The sequence below is a fragment of the Phalangium opilio genome, unplaced genomic scaffold (assembly GCF_054372755.1).
Source record: "Phalangium opilio isolate 3A_F unplaced genomic scaffold, DU_Popi_V2 ptg001170l_1, whole genome shotgun sequence".
In the NCBI taxonomy this organism is placed as follows: domain Eukaryota; kingdom Metazoa; phylum Arthropoda; class Arachnida; order Opiliones; family Phalangiidae; genus Phalangium; species Phalangium opilio.
The window spans coordinates 1,680,505-1,698,151 of record NW_028324255.1 but is presented as its reverse complement, the minus strand read 5'-3'; the positions used below and the strand labels follow the sequence as shown (position 1 = coordinate 1,698,151).

The 17,647-nt window shown below is 38.1% G+C and overlaps 2 protein-coding genes and 1 long non-coding RNA gene across 3 annotated transcripts; 2 read left to right on the top strand and 1 right to left on the bottom strand.

Annotated features, from left to right (window-relative positions):
• Positions 1-261: 261 nt before the first annotated feature.
• LOC149584048 (uncharacterized) lies at positions 262-4,050 on the top strand. The gene is made up of 4 exons (XM_089863308.1): positions 262-1,891; positions 2,024-2,432; positions 3,876-3,937; positions 3,989-4,050. Exons 1-4 carry the CDS (start codon positions 262-264, stop codon positions 4,048-4,050), a joined length of 2,163 nt encoding a protein of 720 aa, XP_089719434.1.
• Positions 4,051-5,221: 1,171 nt separating this feature from the next.
• On the top strand, positions 5,222-7,676 carry LOC149584047 (uncharacterized). The gene is made up of 3 exons (XM_089863307.1): positions 5,222-7,100; positions 7,233-7,556; positions 7,603-7,676. The coding sequence occupies exons 1-3, from the start codon at positions 5,222-5,224 to the stop codon at positions 7,674-7,676; spliced, it is 2,277 nt and encodes a 758-aa protein (XP_089719433.1).
• A 7,630-nt stretch (positions 7,677-15,306) lies between these two features.
• Positions 15,307-16,191, bottom strand: LOC149584046 (uncharacterized). The gene is made up of 3 exons (XR_016380274.1): positions 15,995-16,191; positions 15,723-15,900; positions 15,307-15,621 (listed from the first exon to the last, which is right to left on the bottom strand). It is a non-coding gene; the product is annotated as an uncharacterized LOC149584046 (long non-coding RNA).
• Between the last annotated feature and the right edge of the window lie 1,456 nt (positions 16,192-17,647).

The following is a 17,647-nucleotide window of genomic DNA, read 5'->3' as shown; positions in this document are numbered from 1 at the left end:
CTTAGTGTTTCCAATATATAAACAAAGTGAACAAATACCAATTACTTTCAAAAATATACATACATTTATATCCAATACTCGAAAATACTCCTCCGCGACGGAAGTCGCAAATATAAATACCACGGACTACAACTACTACTTTGACCAATGAGGCTGCAATTATCTGTAAACAGGCTCTATACTTTTAATCTAAGTTATTATCTATTACTTTTATTTATTAAATTAACTCTGGACATCATTGTTAATAAGGACTCCACCTTAATGATTGTTCCAATAAAAAGCCTTTTATTATTATTATTATTTGCACAAGTTAAGTTGGGCTCCGACGAGTCCCTCTTGATCGGTACTGTCTATTTTCCCCCATCGGCCAATGACGCTAATTACTCCACGTTTAGGCACAGACTTATCCAGGACTTACCAGACCAGAATACTAATTTATTGCTTCTTGGTGACTATAATTTACCTGGTGTGCACTGGGCGACTCACGACACTTTGGGCTGCACCACCCCTACTGTAAATAAGGCACGTCATATATTTGAAATATGTTTTTATTACAATCTCAGACAATTCAATGATTCAAAAAATTCTTGCGATAATATTTTGGACTTATGCTTAGCCAATGTTAATACATTAGATATATCACATCTCACTGAGCCTTACGTTAATCCGGATGCTTATCACCCTCCCTTCTTGGTTAACTATCCTATTCACTCGTGTCCACCCTTACCCATAGTAAACCCATCCTATAAGTTCAAGAAGGGGGACTATTATCTCCTCTATACAACCTTACGCGATTCTGACTGGTTGATCATTATGAACTCCCGGGATGTTAACTTCTGCGCGGAATTATTGACTTCGTACATAACGGGGGCTATGGATGCTTCCATTCCCTTCGGGGCTGGCAAAGGCACCCTTGCTTTCCCCAACTGGTATTCTTCTGAGTTGCGCACTGCAATTCGTCGGAAGAAATACTACTTTCATAAATATAAGCGTCTGGCCCTATTGCCAGATTTTATTGACTTTAAAAAACAACGGGCTCTAGTTCGGAAATATCTAAAGCGTGACAAAAACTTAGAGGGTAAACGGGTATGTCAGGATGCAATGACTCATCCTAAGAAATTTTGGAATTTTGTGAACGGTAATATCAAGGATGTTTCCCATCGTATCTCACTAAAAAAGAACAATGAAATGATAACTGATGCCGAGTTAATTGCAACTCATTTCCGAGATCATTTCTCTCGAATATCGGTTGATAAAAGGCCCTCCCACGGTCACTATAACTTTGATTCGTCCTCTACCAAACATCACCCAATATCCTCCATCTTTTTCACGCATGATGACATTTACAAGGCTATATTAAAGCTCCCGAATAAACAGTCAACCGGCATCGATAAGATACCCGCATTTATTATCAAGGGTTGCGGTGACCTTTTACTGCCAGTACTTGCCCACATCTATAACTTATCTATCAATACTCAAATTTTCCCCACAATTTGGAAGCAAGCCGCGGTTGCCCCGGTGTATAAATCAGGCGCCGCCTGCGATGTCAAAAATTATCGCCCCATTTCACTATTATGCACCCTGGCAAAGCTATTCGATATGCTGGTACATTCTAAATTGCAGGCGTGGTTTACTGCGTTCCCAAATGATTGTCAGCATGGCTTTGTGCCAGGCAGGAGTATTGACACAAACCATGCCGCTTTCATGGATTACGTTGCACCTGCGGTGGAAAGTCGTGGCCAAGTCGATGTTATATATCTCGACTTGGCTAAGGCTTTCGACCGTGTCTCCCATACTTACCTCTTAGATAAAATGCGCATCTTAGGTGTAGGCCATGAATTAATAGGATGGTTCAGCTCTTACTTACAACTGAGAACGAACCACATTAAATGTAATGGAGTACTTACCTCTATCACCTACCCAGTAACTTGTGGTGTTCCACAGGGTTCCTCTCTCGGCCCCTTATTATTCAATTTGTATATTTTTGACTTGCAATATTCTGTAAAATTCTCAAAATTAATAGCTTTCGCGGACGACCATAAGGTCTGTAAAATAATTAACTCTCGCGAAGATTGTACAAAACTCCAAGCTGATTTAAATGCGATAGGATTGTGGTGTGACAAGAATAACTTGCCCATCAATCCCACCAAGTCCACACAGGTAGTGTTTACGAGGAGGATTAGCAGAGAAATTTGTGTTTCCTACACCATTGCAAGATCAGTTATACCATTACGACGTCAAGTAATGGATCTCGGAGTTTACTTCGATAGTGCCTTGCTCTTTCGTGAGCAAGTAATGCATGTGGTTAATCGCTGCCGCAGGACTTTAGGAGTGGCCATGAAAATTTGTCGGCCTCTCAAATCGTTAAAACACTTTAAAATGCTTTACATTAGTCTCGTTCGATCGCGACTTGTTTATGGCTCATTGGCTTGGTGTGGATGTAGCCAATATTTGCGGAAGCGCATAGAGGCTGTACAGCGTAAATTTATTTCTTGCGCTCATACATTCTTCATGCGCGACCTTGAGTATGATTATGTTATGCTGCTAAGGCGATTGGACCTTCCGTCCATAGAATTGTTGTTTGATATAACAGATTTAAAATTTCTTCACAAATTGATAAATAATCAAATCTCATTAAGTGAAATACTGGCTAAATTAAACTTTCTGGTGCCACACACACTACGAAATCAAGTAACATTTTACGTGTCTTCCAAATTTCTGAATCCCATTGTCCGAATACAAAAAACATATAATAAATACTCCAATCAATTAGATATATTTTCAGTTAAACTTAAACATATTAAAAATTCCATAACTTCTCCGTAAACAAGATACAAATAGAATGTGCATAAAACCTAAGCACCGTTGATCTGTAAATAATTCATGATTCCGGTATACTTAGTACCGCATTAACTGTGTACTTTCTCGTGAACTACTTGTACAGTTTTTTAAGTGCACAATAAACTTCCTTTTCATTTCATTTCATTTCATTATTATTATTATTATTATTATTATTATTATTGTATAACGGCTAAGCGACAACGTGTGTGTATATTCTAGTGAACTATCTGTAGTTTTTTATATACACATTAAAAACCAATTTCATTTCATTTCATTATTATTATTATTATTAATTATTATTAATTATTATTAATTATTATTAATTATTATTAATTATTATTAATTATTATTAATTATTATTAATTATTATTAATTATTATTAATTATTATTAATTATTATTAATTATTATTAATTATTATTAATTATTATTAATTATTATTAATTATTATTAATTATTATTAATTATTATTAATTATTATTAATTATTATTAATTATTATTAATTATTATTAATTATTATTAATTATTATTAATTATTATTAATTATTATTAATTATTATTAATTATTATTAATTATTATTAATTATTATTAATTATTATTAATTATTATTAATTATTATTAATTATTATTATTAATTATTATTATTAATTATTATTATTAATTATTATTATTATTATTATTATTATTATTATTATTATTATTATTATTATTATTATTATTATTATTATTATTATTATTATTATTTTAACAAAGTATGTAGTTATGTCTCGGCACTATTGCCATTTTTTTCTTTTCATTGTACTGCACTGTATGTAACTTGTATAAGCCCTATGTGTATATTCTCGTGAACCCTCGCGGTTTTTTGTATACACAATAAACAATCTTTTCATTTCATTTCATTTCATTATTATTATTATTATTATTATTATTATTATTATTATTATTATTATTATTATTATATTATTAGGCAGACGACGCGTTGAGTATAAGTTGCCGCTTCGCTCGCGCTCCGGTTTTTGCTCCTAATTTACAGTCCCTTGTTCGTTCTGTATCCTGTTATTTGCACCTTGCGTCTTATAACGTCTTTCGTCAACGGTAATTAATATTCTTTTTTACTTACGTTAACTCTTATTCGTGTTTTCGCAGTTTTTCGAAATTTTCTCGCGGCAGCGGTTTGCCATAGTCGCGCCTTAAGTCGTGCCGCGTAATCCGCCGGACTTATGATGCAGTATTAGCTATAACTTACTACCAGACCTACTTCAATAATTGCTAATTCTACTAACATCGTCTGCTATTTTCGATTTGAGCCTTTCGGGCTCGATTATTCTTAATTCCACTGATGCCTGCGGCTAAGGACCCATGTATTAGCTGTGATAAACCTCTATTTGGCAAGCAGGCTATTGTGGTCTGCTCTGGTGGCTGCGCAAGGCGTGCTCATAAGACCTGCAATGGGGACTCTTTTACCTGCACGAACTGTAAGTCATCGAACCGTTTATCGCGCAGTCGGCAACAATCACACACGTCCCTCAGCTCTTTATCTGAGCAAGGCAACCTATCTTCAGCCTGTAACGATGACTTCAGTGACTCTCATCCTGGTCCTAAGAAACCCTGCTCCCACTGCACGTGCTCTTCCGTTGCTGATATCAGTGACCTACTCACAAACCTACTCCGCCCGGACAGTCTAACTCGCGAACCTAACTCCATTTTGGACAAATTGCTGCAGAAAATGGACGCCCTCGAAACTTTAGTTCTGACCTTGGATTCTCAAGTTGTCGAATTAACAGGCTCTAATAAACAGTTGCAGAAGGAGCTTTCGGAGCTCCGTGACTCCAATACCAACATCCGGCGTGACATTCCACCGACGCTCCCTCAGGGGCGTTCCTTCACTGCAGCCGCCACGCATTTCCCTATGCTTGGATTGCTTCCACCCTCTACATCAGCAACTTCGGGGCCACCACGTCCACAGTCCGTGGTTCTTCCACCCACATCTCAGCCACAACAGCGCGTCCGCAAGCCAACAAAATCGGGCTCAGCGGTAAACTCTAAAATAAAAACTGCGAGTAGACAGCCTCAACGACAACGCAAGGCCCTATTCGTCAGCTGGCTCGACCCCGCTCTGCTCTCTTCTGACTTGTGTAAAACACTTGTCGAGGACGAGGGCATTCAGTCGGCTATATGCGTCCGTCTGCGGCCGAAAAATCCCAACGCCTCTCACTCCTCTTTTTATGTTACCTGCTCAGACGAAGATGAGTTCTCCCGCCTCTCTGATCCTGATATCTGGCCTGTAGATTGTATAATCGCAGACTTTGGTGGGCCACTCCGTGACGCGTACAAGCACAGTAGTGAGCTCCCTCCGTCGTCTCCAACGATCCAGCAATAATGACGTTGTCAATTGCCTACCAGAACGTCCGCGGCTTAAGAACCAAGGCTAGTGAATTTATGGATAATGCGATTTCGCTTGACTTTGACATTATATGTTTAACAGAGACATGGTTTAACCATGAACACTTTAATGCCAACTATTTTCCAGATACTTATATTGTATATAGAGCAGATAGACCGGATCTTGAATATAAAAACGTTCGGGGTGGTGGCGCCTTAATTGCCGTTAAGAAGTCGCTAGTTAGTATTAGGCGGCATGATCTTGAGGGCGTCGCGGAATGCGTATTTGCACAAGTTAAGTTGGGCTCCGACGAGTCCCTCTTGATCGGTACTGTCTATTTTCCCCCATCGGCCAATGACGCTAATTACTCCACGTTTAGGCACAGACTTATCCAGGACTTACCAGACCAGAATACTAATTTATTGCTTCTTGGTGACTATAATTTACCTGGTGTGCACTGGGCGACTCACGACACTTTGGGCTGCACCACCCCTACTGTAAATAAGGCACGTCATATATTTGAAATATGTTTTTATTACAATCTCAGACAATTCAATGATTCAAAAAATTCTTGCGATAATATTTTGGACTTATGCTTAGCCAATGTTAATACATTAGATATATCACATCTCACTGAGCCTTACGTTAATCCGGATGCTTATCACCCTCCCTTCTTGGTTAACTATCCTATTCACTCGTGTCCACCCTTACCCATAGTAAACCCATCCTATAAGTTCAAGAAGGGGGACTATTATCTCCTCTATACAACCTTACGCGATTCTGACTGGTTGATCATTATGAACTCCCGGGATGTTAACTTCTGCGCGGAATTATTGACTTCGTACATAACGGGGGCTATGGATGCTTCCATTCCCTTCGGGGCTGGCAAAGGCACCCTTGCTTTCCCCAACTGGTATTCTTCTGAGTTGCGCACTGCAATTCGTCGGAAGAAATACTACTTTCATAAATATAAGCGTCTGGCCCTATTGCCAGATTTTATTGACTTTAAAAAACAACGGGCTCTAGTTCGGAAATATCTAAAGCGTGACAAAAACTTAGAGGGTAAACGGGTATGTCAGGATGCAATGACTCATCCTAAGAAATTTTGGAATTTTGTGAACGGTAATATCAAGGATGTTTCCCATCGTATCTCACTAAAAAAGAACAATGAAATGATAACTGATGCCGAGTTAATTGCAACTCATTTCCGAGATCATTTCTCTCGAATATCGGTTGATAAAAGGCCCTCCCACGGTCACTATAACTTTGATTCGTCCTCTACCAAACATCACCCAATATCCTCCATCTTTTTCACGCATGATGACATTTACAAGGCTATATTAAAGCTCCCGAATAAACAGTCAACCGGCATCGATAAGATACCCGCATTTATTATCAAGGGTTGCGGTGACCTTTTACTGCCAGTACTTGCCCACATCTATAACTTATCTATCAATACTCAAATTTTCCCCACAATTTGGAAGCAAGCCGCGGTTGCCCCGGTGTATAAATCAGGCGCCGCCTGCGATGTCAAAAATTATCGCCCCATTTCACTATTATGCACCCTGGCAAAGCTATTCGATATGCTGGTACATTCTAAATTGCAGGCGTGGTTTACTGCGTTCCCAAATGATTGTCAGCATGGCTTTGTGCCAGGCAGGAGTATTGACACAAACCATGCCGCTTTCATGGATTACGTTGCACCTGCGGTGGAAAGTCGTGGCCAAGTCGATGTTATATATCTCGACTTGGCTAAGGCTTTCGACCGTGTCTCCCATACTTACCTCTTAGATAAAATGCGCATCTTAGGTGTAGGCCATGAATTAATAGGATGGTTCAGCTCTTACTTACAACTGAGAACGAACCACATTAAATGTAATGGAGTACTTACCTCTATCACCTACCCAGTAACTTGTGGTGTTCCACAGGGTTCCTCTCTCGGCCCCTTATTATTCAATTTGTATATTTTTGACTTGCAATATTCTGTAAAATTCTCAAAATTAATAGCTTTCGCGGACGACCATAAGGTCTGTAAAATAATTAACTCTCGCGAAGATTGTACAAAACTCCAAGCTGATTTAAATGCGATAGGATTGTGGTGTGACAAGAATAACTTGCCCATCAATCCCACCAAGTCCACACAGGTAGTGTTTACGAGGAGGATTAGCAGAGAAATTTGTGTTTCCTACACCATTGCAAGATCAGTTATACCATTACGACGTCAAGTAATGGATCTCGGAGTTTACTTCGATAGTGCCTTGCTCTTTCGTGAGCAAGTAATGCATGTGGTTAATCGCTGCCGCAGGACTTTAGGAGTGGCCATGAAAATTTGTCGGCCTCTCAAATCGTTAAAACACTTTAAAATGCTTTACATTAGTCTCGTTCGATCGCGACTTGTTTATGGCTCATTGGCTTGGTGTGGATGTAGCCAATATTTGCGGAAGCGCATAGAGGCTGTACAGCGTAAATTTATTTCTTGCGCTCATACATTCTTCATGCGCGACCTTGAGTATGATTATGTTATGCTGCTAAGGCGATTGGACCTTCCGTCCATAGAATTGTTGTTTGATATAACAGATTTAAAATTTCTTCACAAATTGATAAATAATCAAATCTCATTAAGTGAAATACTGGCTAAATTAAACTTTCTGGTGCCACACACACTACGAAATCAAGTAACATTTTACGTGTCTTCCAAATTTCTGAATCCCATTGTCCGAATACAAAAAACATATAATAAATACTCCAATCAATTAGATATATTTTCAGTTAAACTTAAACATATTAAAAATTCCATAACTTCTCCGTAAAACAAGATACAAATAGAATGTGCATAAAACCTAAGCACCGTTGATCTGTAAATAATTCATGATTCCGGTATACTTAGTACCGCATTAACTGTGTACTTTCTCGTGAACTACTTGTACAGTTTTTTAAGTGCACAATAAACTTCCTTTTCATTTCATTTCATTTCATTTTGCGTTTTTACTACGAAAAGATCAAGTTCTTAGCTAGAATCTTTTTGGGTATTTGTGTTTCCAAGTATTTTCCGCCGCGCAAAAAGGTATTTAAATCGGATTAACGGCTTCCGCTTGAGGACCACGGACTTTCGGTTTTAGAAACAACGCATCTGAAAACAGGAAAACAAGAAAAAACAGTTAAGTTAAGAAATTTTTAAGTACTTACCTTTTTAAATAGACCAAAAATCGGGTTTTTTCCTCCCCGATTTTTTTTTCTCTTGAATTGACCACGTGACCGTCGCGTAATAACTAAACTGATAAGCAGTCATTTGCGTTTTTACTACGAAAAGATCAAGTTCTTAGCTAGAATCTTTTTGGGTATTTGTGTTTCCAAGTATTTTCCGCCGCGCAAAAAGGTATTTAAATCGGATTAACGGCTTCCGCTTGAGGACCACGGACTTTCGGTTTTAGAAACATCGCATATGAAAAAAGGAAAACAAGAAAAAACAGTTAAGTTAAGAAATTTTTAAGTACTTACCTTTTTAAATAGACCAAAAATCGGGTTTTTTCCTCCCCGATTTTTTTTCTCTTGAATTGACCACGTGACCGTCGCGTAATAACTAAACTGATAAGCAGTCATTTGCGTTTTTACTACGAAAAGATCAAGTTCTTAGCTAGAATCTTTTTGGGTATTTGTGTTTCCAAGTATTTTCCGCCGCGCAAAAAGGTATTTAAATCGGATTAACGGCTTCCGCTTGAGGACCACGGACTTTCGGTTTTAGAAACATCGCATCTGAAAACAGGAAAACAAGAAAAAACAGTTAAGTTAAGAAATTTTTAAGTACTTACCTTTTTAAATAGACCAAAAATCGGGTTTTTTCCTCCCCGATTTTTTTTCTCTTGAATTGACCACGTGACCGTCGCGTTATAACTAAACTGATAAGCAGTCATTTGCGTTTTTACTACGAAAAGATCAAGTTCTTAGCTAGAATCTTTTTGGGTATTTGTGTTTCCAAGTATTTTCCGCCGCGCAAAAAGGTATTTAAATCGGATTAACGGCTTCCGCTTGAGGACCACGGACTTTCGGTTTTAGAAACATCGCATCTGAAAACAGGAAAACAAGAAAAAACAGTTAAGTTAAGAAATTTTTAAGTACTTACCTTTTTAAATAGACCAAAAATCGGGTTTTTTCCTCCCCGATTTTTTTTCTCTTGAATTGACCACGTGACCGTCGCGTTATAACTAAACTGATAAGCAGTCATTTGCGTTTTTACTACGAAAAGATCAAGTTCTTAGCTAGAATCTTTTTGGGTATTTGTGTTTCCAAGTATTTTCCGCCGCGCAAAAAGGTATTTAAATCGGATTAACGGCTTCCGCTTGAGGACCACGGACTTTTGGTTTTAGAAACATCGCATCTGAAAACAGGAAAACAAGAAAAAACAGTTAAGTTAAGAAATTTTTAAGTACTTACCTTTTTAAATAGACCAAAAATCGGGTTTTTTCCTCCCCGATTTTTTTTTTTTGGACCCTTCTTTGTTTTTCGAAAACTGCCATCCAATTTAAAATCTGAGGAACAAATTATTGCTAAATCCCTGTTTAAATATTGTCCCTGCATTTATTATAATATATGCCCCCATACATTCATCCGTGCCCCAAGTGTAAGAAAAGTGTATTTGGCAGACAACAAACATATCAGTGTGTTCATTGCCCCTTTAAGGTACATAGGGAGTGTATCGATACTTTATACGACACGAACATTGACCCCAACGCATTTCGCTGTGGGGAATGTCAGGCCACGATGATGCAAAACGAACAATCATCACCAGCAGGCAGTAATAGTCAGCGGGGATCGGAAAGCAAAATAAAATCCTCAATATCAAAATCTAAACTCAATGATAGAAGTAAACCGGCACACGGAAACAGCAGTAAGAATGTCTCTGAAAATAACACCAAAGGAGAGGCTAAAGCAATAATTGACCACCTCACAAAATTACTCCCGGAATTGATTGAATCTGCACTCATAGACAGTACGCTCGCCGTGTCGACCTTGACAGAGGAAATAAGGTTAATGAAAACTGAACATAAGCAAACAAGGGAAGAACTATCTAACCTTAAGATGTCTATGGCAAGCGTGACAGTCAATCCCGTTGAAACGACCTTCTACCAGAAAATACTAGACGACATTGGGGCCCTTAGGAAGGAAATCTCTGTACTTACAGAACAGAATATAGAGATCAAACAAGAAGTCGAAGAAACTAAAGTAGCGACGATTAACACTAATTTTAAGGATATATGCGAGCTGCAAAGTAACATTAAAAACGATATAGGGTTCATGGTACAGTCTGAACTTCCTAAGCTAGGGAGGAAAGTACAAGAAATACGCATCTGGACAGACGTTACCAATTGTCGCGACGTGAATACTGCAGCAGCGCTCCTACAGGATCACGTGGTTACTACTATAGAACGCTGCGTCCCTGTAGGAGGGAGAAAAAGTCAGAATTTCCCATTTTGGTACTCTAAGGAATTAAAAATAATACTTAGAAGAAAACACTATTACCATAGAAAGTATAAAAGGCATAAAAAACTAGAAGATATTGAAAAGTATAGGTATCTTCGTAAAGAAGGTCATAAATTGCTACGGAATGACAAGAAATTACACGCCGAAAATACTGTCAAGGAAATTATTGACCAGCCCCAAAAGCTATGGACATACACGCAGGATAGGCTCAAACCTAGAGACAAAACTTCTTTAATACTACAGGATGTTAATGGCCAATTAATCACCGATAACACGAAAATTGCGGAAATATTCCGAAAACTCTTCACCTTCATTGATGAACCAGGGCAGATGGATCAGACGACCCAACAAAACCATGAAAGATCTTCAGTAAAAGAGAGCCTTAGTACAGACTACTTTGGAACATTGCAAATAACATATAGAGATGTACACGAAGCAATAAAGAAACTTAGACCAAAAAAATCCACGGGACCAGACTATGTCCCTGCTTTTATAATAAAAGGCTGCATTGAGATCTTTACCCCAGTCTTGCTGCATATCTTCAACTTGTCGCTAGAAAAGGGCATATTTCCAACCAATTGGAAAAGATCAATAGTTGTGCCCATCTACAAAAAAGGGAACAAAGCAAAAGAGAACAATTACAGACCAATATCCCTAATCTCTGTTTTTTCCAAGATATTTGAAATTATAATGCACAAATATATAAGTAAATGGTTCGAGCCAGAATTATCCCCCAAACAACATGGGTTCTGTCCAAAAAGATCAACATGTACTAATCTCATAAGCCTCTTAGACTACACTGCACCTCTGATTGAAAATCAAGGACAAGTCGATTGCATTTACATGGACCTGAGTAAGGCCTTCGACCGTATGGACCACGGACTTTTGGCACTCAAACTGGAGCAATACGGACTAGGAGGCAACATACTAAATTGGCTGAAAAGTTACCTATTAAAGAGAGAAAGTATCATAAAAGTTAATAATAAACTCACCACTATTTTTTACGAATCCACGAGAGGAGTTCCTCAGGGCTCATCACTTGGTCCATTGCTATTCGTCATATTCATAAATGACCTTTTCAAGATTGTAGAAGATAATGCGGAAATCGAAGCCTTTGCCGATGATAATAAGCTCTTTAAGGAAATAAGATCGATCAAGGATTGTGAGTCCCTAAACAAAGAACTTCAGAAAGTGAACGACTGGGGGATTAATAACAAGCTTCCCCTAAACACCCTGAAGACATTTGTCATCAGTTACAGCCGGAAAACTAATACTATACTTTACAAATATAATATCTCTGGAGAAATAATCCAACGGACCAGCACTATCACAGACTTAGGAATCGTAATGGACGCCAAACTTTACTTACAATCTCACATAGAATCGAATAGGTCAAACTGCCTTCGTAGACTGTATAAAATTTTAAGAATAGCTAGAAATCTTAAGAGTCCGAGGGTATTTATTCGGTTATATGTAGCCATAGTTAGAACCAAACTGGAATATGGAAATCTTATCTGGGGTGGCAGCTCAGAAACGAACATTAAAAATGCTGAACGCATACAGAGAAAATTTGTAGAACTGTACCAAACATATTTCTCTAAAAACAAAACTTATGGCTATGAAAATGCTTTACGCCAGTTAAATTTAAGTAAAATAATAGACCGACTAGAACTTGCTGAAATTAAATTCATTCAAAATATACTCAAAAACAACATTGATTGTCGCGATTCTCTCGAACATATAAACATAAGAATTCCTACAAATAATACAAGGTGTAAAGATATTTTCTACTATAAAGGAGAGCCACGACTAAATACAATAATGCGAATGCAAAAAACATGCAATAAATATAAAACAATTATAGACGATTTTGATCGTGGTAAAATTGAACTAAAATTATTGAAATCGTTCTAGAACACCTTAAAACAATGAGCATGTGTCTGTTTTTATCAGTTATACTGGAGCAATTGAACAAGACAGGGCAAATAAATTGCCGACGATGATTTTAAATTATTATTTTGTAAATACAATTTTATTCCTGAAATTTTCTTTTATTAATATAACATGACAAAAGTTTTTTTTTCTCATCTCTGCCACATTGTGAAAAGTACAACTATGTATGTTATGTGACAGAGCAATAAACATGATTTGAATTGAATTGATTTGAATTGAATTGAATTATTATTATTATTATTATTATTATTATTATTATTATTATTATTATTATTATTATTATTATTATTATCTATAATGCCACTAATGATCTATATTAGATTTTAAATAACTAAATACCTATTGGAAGGCTAGACACGGACATGATTGTTAAAAACTTAAATTTTGACATTAACATTTTTATTATTTTCACATTTTATTGACGATTCTTCTGAAAGTCAAAGATATAGGATTTTAAAACTTTATATAATTCTTTTATTTATCTAATGAATAACTTTTGTCTTAAAAGGAAAAAGATATAATTGTTAGCTAGTAAATATTTTAAATTAATATAATTTAACGCGTGTATAACTATGAAAAGTACATTTATGTATGTTGTTATGCACGCAATAAACTAATTCAAAATTCCAAATTATTATAAAACCTTGCAAGAAGTTCACCACGGTATCTGATTCTAAAATAGAAACTCAAAATATGCAGTGGAAATATATTTTGATATGTGCCGAAGACTATCACTTTGCACAAGTCAGTCGGCCATTCCTTTTATATACTTTCCACTGGAAAAATCTTGCTCCGCGACAATGGCGCTACTTTCACCTAGTGCGGTTTAAGCTAGGTAGTGTCATTTCATCCCTAGCAAGCGACTTGTGGATGTGGAACCCTTTAATTATAGTCATTATTATTGTGGGAGGAGTCACGTCCCACCACTGATGCCAAATACATATTGTGCACTAGAGGGCTGCAAACTGAAAAAAGTCATTCCCAAAGCCTGCCAACTCCAATGGTAAAATTTTCACAAACGCCACAGCCACCCTAACGCCATTGCTATATTTTCAACTCCTCCCTAACGCAACACTAAAGTTCATTTCATTTTTGAATCTCTGCCAAAGCCAATTTTGAAGTTTCACACGAATTCCAATCCCTGCCAAAGCCGATTGACAGATTTAAAAATCTTTCCAATCCCTACCAAAGCCAATTGATAAATTGAACTTCATGCATCCCGCTTGCGCCAAAACAACCGCGTGGGAAATTCAAAGAGGAAAAATTGACTAATATCACTAATGCCACCCAACTCCAGTTGAATAAAATAAGGCTGGCTCTTAATGCCACCAACTCCATTTGGATACTATAAATGCCAACGCCAGCCAAAGCCACCTGAATCCAACAATAATCCAGTCCCGACCGACTCCCGTATAAGTTTTCGAAATATTTCCACTCCCTTCCGACTCCGTTCCATTTCAGAGATAATATTCCCAAAGCCACCCAAAGCCAAATTATTTATTTTACCCAACTCCAACTCCGACCAAAAATGAGGGAGTCCCTTGGCTTTCTATGGAGTTGGAGTTTTCCCAAAGCCTTTGCAGTCCTCTATTGTGCACCCTCACTGTAGCTGCAGCAAAGAGGAGATAAAGAATGAGTATCAACGTCTATCAAATGCAGGTGTCTATTAAGCCTAATATCCCATCTGCTGAGCCCAGTAAGGCTGTAACAGACCAAATCCTACAATCCGTACATTAAAGCTAGTTAGCGGGCCAGAGAAAACATCTTACTACTATAAAGTCCATTAATTAATAATTAAATAATACGTTACGTCCTTTAGTTCTTTTATTCCAACAGTTTTCCATCGAAGTGAGAGACACCCGTATACCGCCAACTAAGCCCAAACCATGCCTCACCTAAATGAAAAGTGACTAGGCCGACTAAGCGCGTATATTCGGGATCAAAGGTCAAAAGGGAAAACGACGCCTCGTGGTGGCGTTCGTTACTTGTTCCCCAAAAAACACATTCACATATGATAATTATACAGAAATATAAAATGTTACAATCGATAATCCTATTAGGCATAACAAATAAATAATTATTAAACAAAATAGTAGTAGGTTAAAATTAGGAAGTAAAATTTTGTATTTAATTTAAATTTATAAATTGGTTGATATATATGTTCTGATGGACTAATAATAATAACTAGGCTTTGTCTATGAAGGGATTTCTAAAACAAGCCTGTGGCTTGTTTTAGGGTGGGTCCCTTTACATTGCATAGAGGGGTGGTGGCTAGCCCCTATGCCATAGCATACTAACTACTACCATTAACCACTACAAGTTTTTATGGAAAGGAGAAACCAGGTTAGACCGCGGAGGAAAACTCCTTTACAGCATCTCTTCTCGAGCCTGTATCGCTTAAGACACAATATGACTCGGGTTCTTTCTTGGTTGCTTGTGGCACAGGAACTTAGGCTTCTCGTTCGATACTGGCGCATCATGTTGACTCCGCTTCCAGGGCGTTCGGTACATTCCTCATCCAGATATGGTAACGGTACATTGGTATGCAGGTTCTTCCACGCTGATACCTCTGATGTGGATAACTCCTCAGGCGCTTTCAATTGCGGGAAGGTATCCGGCCCCTTCATGGTGGTGATACTGAGGAACCTCTCCTCCTATGTCATAAAGTATGAGGGTTATAAAACAAGAAATATGAACTGATGTATTAAGGCCAAGTTTAGAGTCTAATAAGTAATAATACGTTACGTGCTTTGGTTCTCTTTTATTTCAACGGTTGAAGTCCTTTATCGTATGGGGATGTGTTGTCCATCTAAGTGACCAAGGAGACACCGGTATACCGCCAAGTCAGCCCAAACCATGCCGCCCCTAACTGATACCGACTAAGCGGGTATATGCGGGATGAAAGGTCACTAATGCCAAATGACGCCATCTCGCTGCATCCATTACAAGGTCCCTAGCTCAAGACCTGCAAGGACCATCAACAAACTGTTTCGTCAGTTTCAGGCCATCAATATCAAGCCAGAGCTGATACTAAATAGCAGTGATTGTGTCATGCATCTTACCTACCCGTTGGTGATGAGGACGACTAACGTTGGTCCAAAGAAGAGGGTGGTGATGGATTTTTCAGGTGTCTTATGTCTAGGATCCCAAGCCTTTGTTGGGTCTCTTATTTCTAGGATCCCAAGCCTAATAAGCGTTGATTCCTCAGCATTCCAACTGTCGAAACCTCTTATTTCGTGGATTGCTGAAGTTTATTTTTGACATTAGAAAAGTGATTTCATTTCCCTTCAAGGACTGACAGTGCACGATGGCCACAAATTTCAATTCCTATGACTTACGAGTTATTAGGGTGGTGGGGGGTCGCTTTGCGGTCATTTCCCAAGAAATTTAGTTATTACTTATTATTTAAAATCGAGATATCTGTTTCTCTCTTAATTCCTCCTTTGAAGGGGCTTCTACCATTCCTCTGGTTTTGGCAATCCTTAACGGGTGATCAGCATCCAGTGGTACTTTTTGTTTCAATGACCCCTAGAAATCATAATAAATTTATAGCTGTTGTGTATTGTGGGAGGAAATACTGCAGATGTAATAACTAAAATACTGGTATTTATTACTTGGTCAATGAATAGAAGAGTACAATAAAATATAGTTTACATCGCTTCCGAGTTCGCGTTAGACTGCCCCGAGGCTTACAACGTAGATTTCTTTTATACCGTTTCGTTATCAGTGGAATAGGCCAAAAGGTTTTTTATATGTATACAACACTACCCCCTTTTTAATTTTAAAGTCCCAATCTAGAAACAGGGTTCTTAATGCGATCCGATCTTCTTGGTTGCTGGGCGACTTTCTGCTGAGTGATATTGGAATTGCTAATTGTTGTAGATTGATGTGGTAGAGCTGCTCCAAGATTGTCTGTGATAGGAGGAACTTCATTAGGTACTTCGGTTACAGAATGGTCGACTTCGGAATTGGCATGAGCATGGTTTTGTTGTTCTTCGTTGACATCATGGTTAGCTGTGGGTCTCATCTGGACAGGTGCAAGGTGTCTGTGTTTTCGTATTACGGCTGGTACGTCCACCGTGGTAGTTTCAGGAACTGATGGGTAAACCAATTCATTGGATTGTGGATTGAGTGTCGGATCTGGTCTGGATACGAATCTCGATCGAAGCTGATTGTCGTGTTTTCTCATGATGCGATCAGCAACCTGTACTTCGTACATGTTATTCCCAATGCATCTCGTTACGTGGCCAGGAACCCATTTTGGTCCTCTACTGAAATTGCGAACGTGGACAGGTTTGTTGACTGCATGATGTCGTTCATGGCTCACGGCTTCTGGATACTGTTGTTTCCGATTATTCGATTTAAGATGACATAAATCGATTTCAGTCGTGATGTTATAACCCAGATGCAATTCTGCAGGTGACTTTCCATTAGATAATGGACTTCTTCGATACCGCATTAATATTTTGCTGATTCGTTCCTCGAGAGTGCCTACTCTGAATACGTCCAAACCCATTTCAATTATTTCAGTTTCTGAACTTGTTCTTCCCGATAGCTTCTTCAAGGAACCCTTGACGATGCGGACAGTTCGTTCGGCTTGGCCATTCGATTGAGGGTGATATGGTGCTATCTTCAGATGATTAATTCCGTAGCTTTTGATGAAAGATGAGAACTCTGAACTGGTGAAGCATGTAGCGTTATCCGACACAAGAGTATTCATTATTCCAAATCTTGCGATCATCGGTCTTAAGCTTCTGATAACAGTTTCTGTTGATGTGGAATTAACAACTTCACATTCCATCCACTTGGATTTAGCATCTACGACTATGAAAAGCATTTTATTTTCCACGGGTCCCGCAAAGTCCATATGAACTCTCTGCCAAGGACGATCAGGAACTGGCCATGGAATGAACGTCTTGATTGGATCGGACGCTACAGCTTGACATGTTGTACATTCTCGTACGATGTTTTCAATGTCCTTGTCTAGTTTA